This window comes from Falco punctatus, assembly GCF_963210335.1.
Source record: "Falco punctatus genome assembly, chromosome: 15".
NCBI classification, from domain to species: domain Eukaryota; kingdom Metazoa; phylum Chordata; class Aves; order Falconiformes; family Falconidae; genus Falco; species Falco punctatus.
The window spans coordinates 10,031,138-10,043,514 of NC_137595.1; the positions used below are offsets into that span (position 1 = coordinate 10,031,138).

The window sequence follows — 12,377 nt, forward strand, 5'->3', positions numbered from 1 at the left end:
GTAGTAGCAGTCAATAGAAGCTTTCCTGAAAGTTTTCACTTCCCATCTACTGGAACACAACAGTGTTCTGGAATCATGCAGTTAAACTGCGCTTCCAAAATATTACAGGAGAGAATGAACTTCTGTGACATAATATAACTGTACCTAAATAAGTATTTAAAGGATTTACTTTTGTGGAAACAAGGTCACTTTTTAAATGGTTACAATTAGGTGATGAAATGTCCTGCTTGTCAGATGGACTCCATAAATATGCTATGTTTCTAGTGGTATAGATGCATCGGCCAGCTCTTTCCTTTCCTGCAGTTAGTCCCAATGTTTCCTTTTTTTTTGGCCAAAATTCCAGTAATTATAGGATTTTCCATTATAGTCTTTGTGCTTAGGTTTTTTTTGTTTTAAATATAATATGAGTAATGTGGTCTTGAGTGCCGCCTTTTAAACCATAAGCTTTGATACTCTGGAGCTACTGCTTTGTTCTAATGATAATTATCTGGGAGAATGGTACCTTTGTGGACAACTTCAGTGCTTTTCTTGGCACTGAAGAGCTCAAGAGAGGAGAACTGCTGTTACCTGAGGCACCTCAATTTCTAAATTCTTTTGCATTTATAGTATTTATGCTATATAATGAAAATTTTTTGGTTTTTAACTCCTAGTTAGAAACCAAATTGGTTTCTTACATGGGATTTGCCTTTTTTGTTACCTAGATCTAAGGAAAAGGTTTTTTTAATGTTTTTTAGGCTTTCCTTTTCCTGGAGCCCTTTGCATACTTTCATAGATATGATTTCGTGATTTGTAGTTTAGTGTAACTACTTAAAAAATTGTCATTAATGCTTAAGCATTAATTTCCTCATTCTAGAGTGAGGTTTGGCATCTGCAAATAGTGTCTGGTAGTCTGTCTTGCTTTCAGTCAAGAGAAAATCCTCTTCAAGCTAATACTGTCATGTAGTCACCTTTTTCCCTTGGCTTCTTCCAGGCTTTGGCTCTCAGTTCAGGAGGGCTCTTTAAAACAGCGTCCTGGCTGGGTGGTGGATTCTTTATGAAGCAGCAGGGGAAATCCTTGTGCTGATCCAGCTGACTTACCCAGGAGATAGTGTTAATTTGATGTACTCTCTGACCTTGAGATCACACTCTTGTGGCCAGAGTCCATGGAGATTTTGCTACAGTTGGCTGAGTAGCAGTGATAATATGGAACATGCTTTAATAACTTAAGAATAATAATGAATATTTTTAATAAAAAGATTATGTTCTGTGGTACCTTTTATGAATAACCATAGTAGTGGATTATTTGATTTACTGGTCATGGCACATGTTGTTCTTGTTTTCAGATTCTTGTCAGGGCTCAGGCAGAGTCCCTGGATTAGATCTTGTGGGCAGAGCTGCTTTTTGCAGCTCCTTGAGCTGTTCCAGCCTGCCCCTGAGACCATCATCTCTTGGCAGTCCCACCTCTGACCCAGGTAGTCAGGTAGGAGTTGCTCAGGGGTCTCCTGCTTGGGCTGCTTCATTCATGGATGGCACTGTGCTTAAAAGTGTCCCTGTTTAAATTCTCCAAACTCAACAACAGAGATTACTGCTGTTAGGAATGAAGTGAGGGGGTATGACTATAGACTTGGTTTGGTTCAGATTCTTTTGTTTCAGCTTTCTAGGCTGCTTGCTTAGGACGAATGAGCTTTTTCATAACCAAAAATCTTTATCCTTTAAAAAAGAAAATGTTCTTTAAACTCTTGCTGTAGCTTTCTAGAAGGTATAAGGGTGAATGAGGGAAGTAGTAGTTGTGTGGCCATCTAATCTACATGATTGCATAAGTTTGTGTTTTAGACAGGTACAGTGTTTTAGAAAAGTGCAGTTTTATTTACTTGCCAGCTGGGTATCACTACAGAACTTGGAAAAAATTGCAGTTGAAAAATAACTTAATTATTTTCACTAATAAGATATCTTCGTTGTTAACAGCTTAATACAATTGGAACTAGATCGATAGTTTTTTTTTACAAGAGATACAGTTTAGATATAAATGTTCCGAGTATTGGTCTACATAGCTTAAAATATTTCCATAGTGATGCCAGAGTTACTGATAATACATACGTTTTTCTTTGAGTGTATTTACAGATGTTGACTATTTTTAGCGTAGTAATTTTCAGAAAAGGCTCTGAAAAATAGACAACAGTTATTTTGTGGGGCTAGCATTTAATTCGTACAGATGGTTGCTGTTAAGGACCTTTTAGTTGCATTGCAGTCAGCTTTTCATGGTCTCGAGCATATGGCTGGGTCAGGTTGTGCTCTGATACTTAAGAGAGTGGATAAGGCTTATAGCCAGTGACACCCACCGTGAGCAGTGTTTCTGGATTTGCCTACGTTAAGACTCCTCTGTGTCAGCGTTAGTAGCTGCAATAACAGGTAGTATCTATCTGGCTAGTTCCTTTAGTTCTTAGGGGGTTATTGAAAGGGTAAATACGGGTGAGATACAGTGGCATAGCTTGTGAATTGAATAGTCTCAGTCCTTGTTGCAGGTTGGAGGCGCAGGAACGGGTTTCTTTTCCCAGTTCTACATGATCATAAACTTGGCTTATCTCTGCGCTGTAATATTACTTTCTGTAGAGTGGTATTTATGTGGTCATATAAAGTTTGTGGGTTGTATAATGGAAATTGCTATTTACCTGTTACTGCTGTTTTTATCGTGGTTGTTACTGTGCAGTTAGAACATGCATTCTTTCTGGTTAAAAGTGGAAAAATGTTTTGCCTTTTGAATGCTCAAGCAGCAGGTTTAAAGGACTTGAAATATGGACTGCAACTTAGTCCATTACATAAAAAAGTGTCTTTGCTAATAAGAATGTGTAATAAAAGCTTTTTCATTTAGTAGCATTGACTCCTACATTCATAAACTTCAACAATATTAATGCCTGAGTATACTGGATAATATTTAACTTAAAATTGTAGAAATAAAGTACTTCAGCCAAAACGGAGATAGGCACCCATTCCCTATGCTGATTCTCTTTTTCCTGACAGGCTGAACGAGGGTGCCGCCTTGTACTTGACATCTGCCCATGTCTGAGTAAGTCTAATTTGTACAATAGTAAAAGGTACTTGAGCTGTGCCCTCGGTAAAGTAGATTAGGGGTGTATGTGACAAGTTGGACATGGAAGGGACATGATGTATCTAAGCTATTTGGTTTCCTCGTGAATGGACTAATATGTTCCATTGGCCTTCTCTGATCTTAGTAACCACGTAAAGCTTTATGCTCTTAGAGTAACTGGCAGTCAGCAGGTGGTTTTTTTAGCAGGATTTTTTTCACTGCTAGTGGGGAGAAAGTGGGATCCAAATGTCATGAGTCCTGTTGTCTACTTGGAGACAATACAGGTTTTTCTTTTACTTGTATTTGTGGGATTGCTTCTGCGTGCTTTTTTTTACCTGCCATGCTTATCTAATCAAACTTGTCAGTGGATTCAGCAGTGTGCATTTATTAAGTATAGGTGGTGATCAATGAACTTTAATATGCTGAAGTTGTAGCTGTAGGTGAAAGGCTTTATGAGGGATGGAAGATGCAGGTGAAATGCAAGTCCTTTACATTACACTGAAGGTAAATCTGTGAGGACTCAAACATTTTAAGAACATGTCTACATCAAACTGATTAGATATTTTTGGGTCAATTAATAAGCTTCGTAATATTTTTATTCGTCTTGCCATAAATATGTGAGAGTTTACATTTGGTTCATTGTGCAAATCCAAGCATGAAACGATTGATGAGTGGGCTTGCATTTAAAATAATATTTCATTTAAAACAATGTTTTGGTACACACACCTCAGCATTGTAAAAATTTTGCGTTCTGCTACTTTACTCTCAGTGCAGTGGGTTGGGACTGTCCTTGCACCGTACTCTGACCTAGTGTCACATGCAGCTGCTTGTGGAAATGGGTGAGTTTTCAGGTCCTTGCCCTGTTTGTGGGAAAGGTGTGATGCTGTGTAACAAGGTAGTTTTTTTGTCCTTGGAAATCCTCAGGTAAAAGCTACCTTTGCTGGCAGTAAAATAAGGACATTTGAAGAATGGAAAGGGAGGGGGGCAAGGGAGAACCCTACTGCCACCTGTAATGCATGTCAGGTGCATGGGACTCACCAGCCTGATTCTTCACAGTTTGATATCCAGCACCAGAAATACTGCCTGAAATGGTTGATGTGGCAAGAGGTGTCCCTTCCACTACAGCCTGGAGGGATGTGTCTGGGGGGTCTACTGGATGGTGAAGTACTGGTGGGGAAGAGCTGTTTGTCTCCGCTCTTGCAGAGGCTGTTGGCTGCAAAGCTGTAGCAGGCAGGCTGCTGTGTTAGTTCAGACACAAGGCAGTGTCATCTTCAAGGTCATTGGTGTGGAAAGAAGCTCGTTTGAAACAGACGAACTTTAGAAATAATCTACAAAGAGAGGAGGGATCTTTGACTCGTGGCAGACTCAAACTAGTGGATTAGAGTTTCAGTAAAAGTGTGTGCTCCAGCTGCGTTTTGTCCTACATGTTGCTTAATGAGTATATTAGCAGAGAGGTCTGCTTTTAAACTTTAGTTATATAAATTTTATATAAAATGCTATTCTATGTTTGCTTTGGAATTTAACAATGACTCTGTTATTGTCTGATTTGTCGCTCTTAGAGTTCAGGTTAGGAAGCTCTTAACTGCCAAAATATAGATTGACTTCAGAGCCATGATCTGTTAGGGCACAGATGCTGGTACTTAGGCAATGAAATAATCCTGTTTTAGCATGGGAGCACAGTAGCAAGATTGTGTTCCTGCAAATGTTGTGCAGAGGTTGAAATTGCTGAATGGTTTTGAGATTATAGATTTGATTGCATTAAGACTGTGTGAAGGTTTTTCTTGCCCTGTTTATTTAAATTTTGCTGTCTGTATGTTTTATAAGATTGCTGTAGCTATGCAGTGAAACTGCATTCTGATTTGGTGCAGGCATCTTTCTGGACTGTTTTGTGACATGTTTTAGGATGATCAGGGTAAGGCAGTAGATCTTGTGGAGCTTTACACTGTGCACATTGATAAAGTTTCCATTGCTGGCTTGCATCCTGCGTGTTAGAGTGTATTTTTCACAAGCTGGGTGTTTACATTGACTTAATCGTGCTCTGTCTGCTGTACAGGCTAGTTTTATAGTAGAATGGTTTACATAGAACAAGAATTACTTGCACTGATTTTAAATATGGTTTTGTATTATGGAGTTCAGTGTAGTGGATCCTGTTCTGTTAAACAGTCTCACTTCCTTTTTGGTGTATGCAGCTTACCTGAAATTGCACTGCTTGTAAATGGCTTTTCGGGAAGTGTGAACTGATCCAGCATGTGCCTCCTGCTGAATTTTAATGAACTCCTGTGTGCAATATGAAGTGGGTTGTCTTTTTGAGTAACAAAGCTTCCTTAAATTTTAGGCTTTGGACAGTTTCATGTAACTTTTGTTTTTAGTGATGATCTCTTGCTTTTGCTTCAAGAAGCCAAAACTGAATAGCTTTGGAAACAGTATTACTTTTTTTTTTTTTAAAAAATGTAGTAAGGAACACCCTTGTAGTCTTTTCAATGAAATTGAAAAGTCCATGGGGAATATCTTTTTTAAATGTTGATCTGATGCCCTCTTTAATGCTTGTTTCTAAGCAGCATCTGGGTGTTTGCAGCTGGATCAGAATAGCTGCTGATGGAAAGGGCTGAGTCTCTGCTGTTACTGTGCTAGCAGAGCGCTCGGCAATTGGCTTGCAGCTGTTACTGTGTTTAGTTTTGATCAGAGGTAATAAACTTTTTGTACTGGGTTTGCAAGAGGCAAAGTGTTAACTTAACAATTGCTTACTTGCACTTGTAATGCTTACCTGTGCTGTGTCAGCCTTGAACTCCTGGTTCTTGCTGCAAAGGCTCAGCGATAGTCTTATTTTACTGGAGGCAGTCTTGTGTTATAATTATAAATAAAAACAAAAATTCAATAAATTTATGAACTTCATTATGCAGCAGGTTTTTTTTTTTACTTTATCCATATGCACAACTGACTGATAAATATTTATCTTTCATTCTTATGAATTTGAAGATTGTATACTTTTACTTAATTTTTTTTGTGTATGTGAAAAGTACAGCTCAATATCTAGTTTGCAGAAACTCTCCTTCAGTAATGTTGTGTGAATACTCACCTGACAAGCAGTGCTGGTATACAAAGGTAAAACTAAATGTCTTTCATCCAAAGTGCTTGTAACTTGGAGTGCAAAATGAAGGAGAAGGTGCAGATGGGAATCTATGGAAAATCAGAGTTACTAAGAAGTAACAGTTATGGTGTATCAGCACTCTGGCTGTCAAGTGCCATGTGTCGTTGCTGACTTGGTGGTGGTTTTGAAGGAGAAATCCTCGCTGCTCGTGTTTTAAGGTTCCTTTGTGTAAGGGGTCACATGAAAGTAAACAGAGGTGCTTGCTGGACAGTTTGCCAAAGGTTGATCTAATTACGGGGAACAAATGTTGCAAATACGGGAAAGCTGAGCCCTGAAGGGCATTAGAAAACAGCTTTTTATGCTTTATGTGAAGGGAAGCAGGACTATTGGATGGATGCACTGTGGTAAATTAATGTGACTGAAGGGACAATGTAGGAAGACATTTCAGAAGTTTCAAAGGTTTAAGAAATGTGGAGCTTGTTTTAAACCAGAAAAATTTAATTTTGTGAAAGGTAGATTTTACCTGAGTAGATAACAAGGGAGAAAAGGTTGCATCTTGAGGATGTTGTAGAAATACCTTTCAAAAAAGTGTATTCGACGGTAACTCTTTATACAGGCAGCATATGCCTGTGAAGTGTGGCTTTTTCCCAGTTTATCCTAATACATGACATATATTGATAAATGTCATTTATCAATGCAGCTGCATTTGTTAAAGGCTTTTGCTGGTCTGAAATTGTAAGTCCGTTTAGAGGAACAGCACCTTCATGTTTCCTATGTCTTCACTCTTTTGCCAAGGGAAATGATCCTGCAATTTCTTTACTGCCCCCTGGCAAATGAGTTGCCAGTCAGGCAGAATTCCCCATCCTTAATGATGTAAGTACTGCAGGCAAGATGAAAAGTATAAATGTAGAACTGTCCAAAGACTCGAAGTAGTATGTGGGTAGAAAAGAAAAAATGAAAAGATTGTTTTGATGTAAATATTGTCATGTTCACCCAAGGCTTTATAATATTAAAATGTCTGAAGACTTAGTTCAACTTGAGAATTTCATTTTCATTCTTAATGCTTTGTTGGCAAGGAGAATGACTAGGCAAGTTCGGCGGTGGTTTTTTTTTCTACAGAATTTTTCATTGTCTGGAATGCTTTGTGGTGACAGAATTGACTTAAGGGTGATTTTAATTGGGAAGCAATTCGGTTCTTAGCACCTTCTTAAGAAATATCTTTAATGAAGAAAAAAGGAAAAATGTAAGTGCGTCCTTGTGAAGGGAGTCCCTCTTCTCTACAATGGCATTTTAGGTATTGGAAACTTGTGATTAGATCCTTCTGAACCTTTTCTTCTATAAGCTGAACAGAGATAAGTAAATAAGAGAACAATGGAATTTTCTTACTTCGTTTACTGTTTGTGCTTCAAGTTAGGCCCAAATCTGCTACCTTTCCTATTCAGACTTTCAGCAGTTGAGGAACAGCAAAGCTTTGGTCCTTGCATTGAAATAGAGCACTGTGATTTTATTTCCTTCTCACAGAAACTGCCTCTGTAGCCCCTCTGCTACCAAAACCTTGCCATGCAAACCCAACACAACAAATTAATTAGAAATTATCATCCTAGATTAGATCCTGCCTTTGTGGGCCAGAAGATGACTCATTGAAGATTATGGTAGTCAAGGTAGTCGCAGAAATACAGGCAACGCAGCTGAGCGGTACAGAGTGAATTCATGCAGAGAAGAGTGCGTGTGCACTAGCTTTGTGGAAGGTTGTGATAAAGGCTTTTCATAGAGATGAGCATTTTTGATATTGTCTGCATACAAACTGGGTCCTCTAGCCATGTGCCAGTACAAACTGGATCTCCTGGCCTCTTCCCAGTACAGACTGGGCCCCATCCCAGTACAAACTGCAAGCCCTGGCCCCATAGCTGTACACACTGGCAGCTGTAGCTCAAAGCACCTAAAGCTTGAGGATGGCAGGGAGTGTGCTGATGTTTGGTTTAGTATTATAGCCCTGCAAGGAGCAGGGAGTTGGACATGATGACCCTTATGGGTCCTTTCCCCAACTCAAGATCTATGTTGTGGTTTTTTTTTTTTTTTGGGTTTTTTTTTTTTTTTTGCTTGTGTCCTTTTTTAACTTCAGACTTTCCAGTTGATGGCGTTTATTCTTGAATTTTTTTTCCTCCTGCTGTTGATAGTCTTGACATATTTCTGTAAAAATCTCAAAAGGTAGTACAGAGATGGATAGCACACAGATACTGTTATGCCTGAACAAATTTTAGAATGTCTCATCTCCTTTGTGGCTCTCTGTGATTTAGTTTTTTCTTCAAACAGGACTTGTTACCAAAAACAAAAGATGGACTCCACAGGTCTTCAGGTGTCACTTGCTGCAGCTTCATTTGTTCTGCCATGTTAAACACTCTTCAGTGTGTCTGGTCTCATCTAAAATTACATATTACATTTTATCTCCTTTGGTCAACAGGGGAGTTACTAACCTGGGCGGCATGGATCATTCTGTGCTCAGAGGGGAGGTGTCAGCAGTGCTTCATGACAGGTATGTTGGAAGTGTCTGAATTCCTGCAGAGACGTGAGTTTTCTTCAGAATGACAGCCTGGAAGGTCTTTTTTTTTTTTTTTTCTTCTTTTTTTTTTTTCTTTTTTTTCTTCCCCATCTGGAAAACTGAGGAATTCTGGAAGAGCTAATTAACAAGTGACTTAAGAAATGAAAGGATGTGGTTAGTGATTTGTAAGCTAATTTGTTCCTCAGAGATGGACTACATGATTTTCAAAGCAAGCAGACCTCCACCTTCACTTCCCCCTGCCCCCCAGCCTTAACAGTTCAAGATTTCTATGGATTTTTTTATTTAGTTGATCCAGTTGCCATTGCATCTGCTTTTAGGTATCCAAAGGCCAATTTTAGTACAAGGAGGCAATAACAATTGCTATCCGGTCTTTCAGCGTATGCTGAAAACATTCCTCATATGACTGGAAATGAATTTCTGTCTTACAATATATTGGAATCAGCAATTCTGTCTGTCTTGGTTACACTTTACCTGCTATTTAATCTTTTTGTGCTTTATGATTTAAAGCAAGAGTTGAGATGATAACCTTATCCTGGAAGAAATTCCAGCAACCTTATTTCAGTGTCTTCCTATCTTGAAATAAAGTTCTTACTTAAAACATAATTGTTCCTTTATTAAGTCAACCTGAAAGCTGTAAAATTGTTTATATTATCTTGTGCTGTACTTTGTACGCCTGCAATGGTGGTTTGGTTCATCTGATTAATTTATGTTGGAATGACTGGTTTCATTCTTTCAAAGAAACAAGAAAAAAATAGTATTTTTGTAGTGTAGTATCTTTCTGTAGAAAATCTTGGAGGTGCATGCTAAATCTTGATTAGTTTTCACGTTTTTTGTAGTTGAATAAGAATGTCATGCTTAAATGGAAAAGAAAACATAAGATTAGATGTCTTAAGTTTATAATGAAGTAGGTGCTGGCACAAAAGTTTCTGGCACTCCTTTGTAAAGGAGCTTCATCATGCCAAGAATGCTAGTTTTCATTTGATGTTTTTTGTTTGAGGAACTGACAGGGTACTTTTCTATACGGCTGTATGAAACATAGCAGCATGAATACGAGTGTTTCAATTTGTTTTCCTTTGTAGGTGGTTGAAAATATTACTGCATCAAATGGCATCATTCATGACTAGCAATTTTCTATTAATGCCATTTAAGACTTATACATTCTTCATGTTGATTGATTGTTAATGGCATTTAATCATTTAAACCTTTCATTTAACTAGATTAATATATTTAAACAACTGTTTTAAGCATTCTTCTGAAGCATAAATGCTCAATTATTTCTGTTCCAAAGGTTGTATTGACATTTAGCAACCTTGGTTTTTTTAGCAAGTTTAGACTGAAGAAATCTGAATGTTTGTATGAGTAGCTTCTGTAGTTTCATTGACTGATCTTCTGTACCTTGGTCTCATTCTAAACAGATAATTCATGGGACAACAGTTGAAGTTATATGTTGGCAGCAGTTAAATCATTCTTGTAGGAAGATCAAACTGAGCAGCGTGCTGCTTTCTGCTTCTGAGGCAATTTTTCACTGTACGTTTGATCTTGGATTAGAAGCTACAGATTTTCTGCCCTTTTTTTTTTTTTTTTTTTTTTTTTTTCAAAACAGGCACACAAGTGCCCGTTTTCTGCTGGGTGCATTTATGGTGACTTAAGCATATTCAGTGTGTTTCACTTTTTACTCTTGTGTATGAGTGATTCTTATATACTGCTGGCACTCAGTATACATAGGAATGCATATGGCCGTTTAGCAGTGTTGGTCAGTCACATTTCTGCTTAGCATGAAAAACAGCTGTTTAATGAATGATGCTTGATGAAACTTGAAGAAAAAAAAATTCTAAAAGCTTTCCTTAAAGCAGAGTTATGATGTGTTCTCTTTATCTTCAGCTTCCAGTCTCTAGTAATCCCAGAGTACCTCTTTACTCCATCCTGTTTCCCTCTAGTTACTCTGTTGTACTTGATTTTATTTAGCAGACATGCCTCTCTCCGTCTATACCAGTGACGTTACAAGCATTTTCTCTCCTCATTAGGTTTATGAATTTGTCTGTTGTTCTTAGGCAAGTGCACTTTTTTTATATTTTATAAGTATGTTTTCATTTGAGATGTGAATGGTGGCATTTTCATATGAAGCCTTGTGAATACATTCATGTAAGAGTTAAGTTAGAAAAGAAAGAACTGGAAAAAATCTAGTGGATTTTTTTTTTTTGAGGAGATGACAAGTTTCTTATTTCTTGAGTACTTGTGTTGGTCACATCTGGTCTCAGTATGGTGTGTATGACACTGTGCTTGTTTAGGAGGAAATGTTTTCTTAACATCAGTGGAAGGAATAATCTCTTCAGTAAAAAGTGTTTCCTCCAATAAATGCTTTTAGCTTTCCAAATTACTTTTTTTATTTAACCAACATGATTTAAAGAATAATAAAGTAAAACCTCACAGCTTTAGTGTTGACTTGCATTTAAATAAAATCTCTAATTTTTTTCAAGATTGACTAGGGAAGAGTAACGTGTTCTTTGTGATGGAATATTTGATCAAACAGAAGTTGCTCTTGTGTGACTAGAAATTTATATGCAGTTTTGAATATATTGGAAAGGTAACATTGGGTGTACTGTTGATTATTTTTTTTCCATGAAGAAAGGATCGGTGGTTCAACGTAGAAACATTCTCGTATATTTAAAAGCTGGGTTTTGGTTTTGGTTCAGGTACATTTGTGGGTTAACTGCAGTTAAACTCCCTCTGTACGTGGTTTCTGGATCTTAACATCTGCCCAAATATAATTTTAGTATATGATTTGAAAACTGGTGCCTTTGACACGTGAAATGTTTGCAACTTGATCTTGATGTGGGAAGCAAATCGGTGTGGATCTAGAACGCTTTGTATTACACGTGAAGAAAGTGAGCCTACTGCTTTTAATGGGAAGGGAAAGCTTGCAGAGTAGGTGAGCTGCTTGGAAAATCTGGCTGGTTTGTACTGTGTTCATGACTGGGTAAGCGGTGTTTGCTGAGAAGTTCCAAGTCTGCAAAGTTCTCCAACTGGTGACGTGTTGTTAGCAGTGTAATGTAATCTCATGCTGATTGTCACTTGCCCTTTCGAATCCATACCTGTCTTCAGTCACTTGGGTGGATATGCATTGGTTGGAACGGTTTTCTTGATGGCGAGTGGTGGGTGTAGTGTTATAATTAATTGTTTCCCTGCTCAGTTTGGTGTTTATTTAATGTGTCAAGTTAAAGCCACTTTATGCTTATGGTAAGGTGCTTTAGAGTCCTAAAACTAAAATAATCTTCTCAAATAGCGTGTATAGCATTATCCCTTAGAGAGGTTATGTGATTTTTCTGCACGTAATTTATCCATTGCGACCCTATATTTAAATTGGGTCTATTAGTTCTCGGTACAGACTGGCACAGTTCTTAAATTGATAATGCACAAAACATTCAAAAACTAAAATAACTCCTGTTGTTGCAAAATTGAATCATTTTAATATGCTGTTTAATCTGCCTTAGCCAGCAGTTGATCATCTAAACAACTTCAGAAATAAAAGTTGTCATCTTTTAAAGCAACAATGCTATCTTTAATTTACTTAGTCCCAGAAAATACTTTCGGTGCTAACGTTCTGCTATAATCAGTGTCCTCCCATATAGTCAAATATGGAAGAATTAAATTATTCTTCATTAATA

The 12,377-nt window shown here is 37.7% G+C and overlaps 1 protein-coding gene across 10 annotated transcripts in view; it reads left to right on the forward strand.

Moving 5' to 3' along the window:
- The window catches only part of KLHL13 (kelch like family member 13), an 85,059-nt gene that overhangs the window by 19,502 nt on the left and 53,180 nt on the right, over positions 1 to 12,377 (forward strand). For 6 of the 10 annotated variants that reach the window (XM_080365869.1, XM_080365873.1, XM_080365867.1 and 3 more), the window contains one exon: positions 8,614 to 8,685. The exons of the other annotated variants lie outside the window; for them this stretch is intronic. In XM_080365869.1, coding sequence (XP_080221995.1) covers positions 8,614 to 8,685 — 72 coding nt within the window. The remainder of the gene's footprint in view (positions 1 to 8,613; positions 8,686 to 12,377) is intronic. 10 annotated transcript variants of the gene reach the window in all.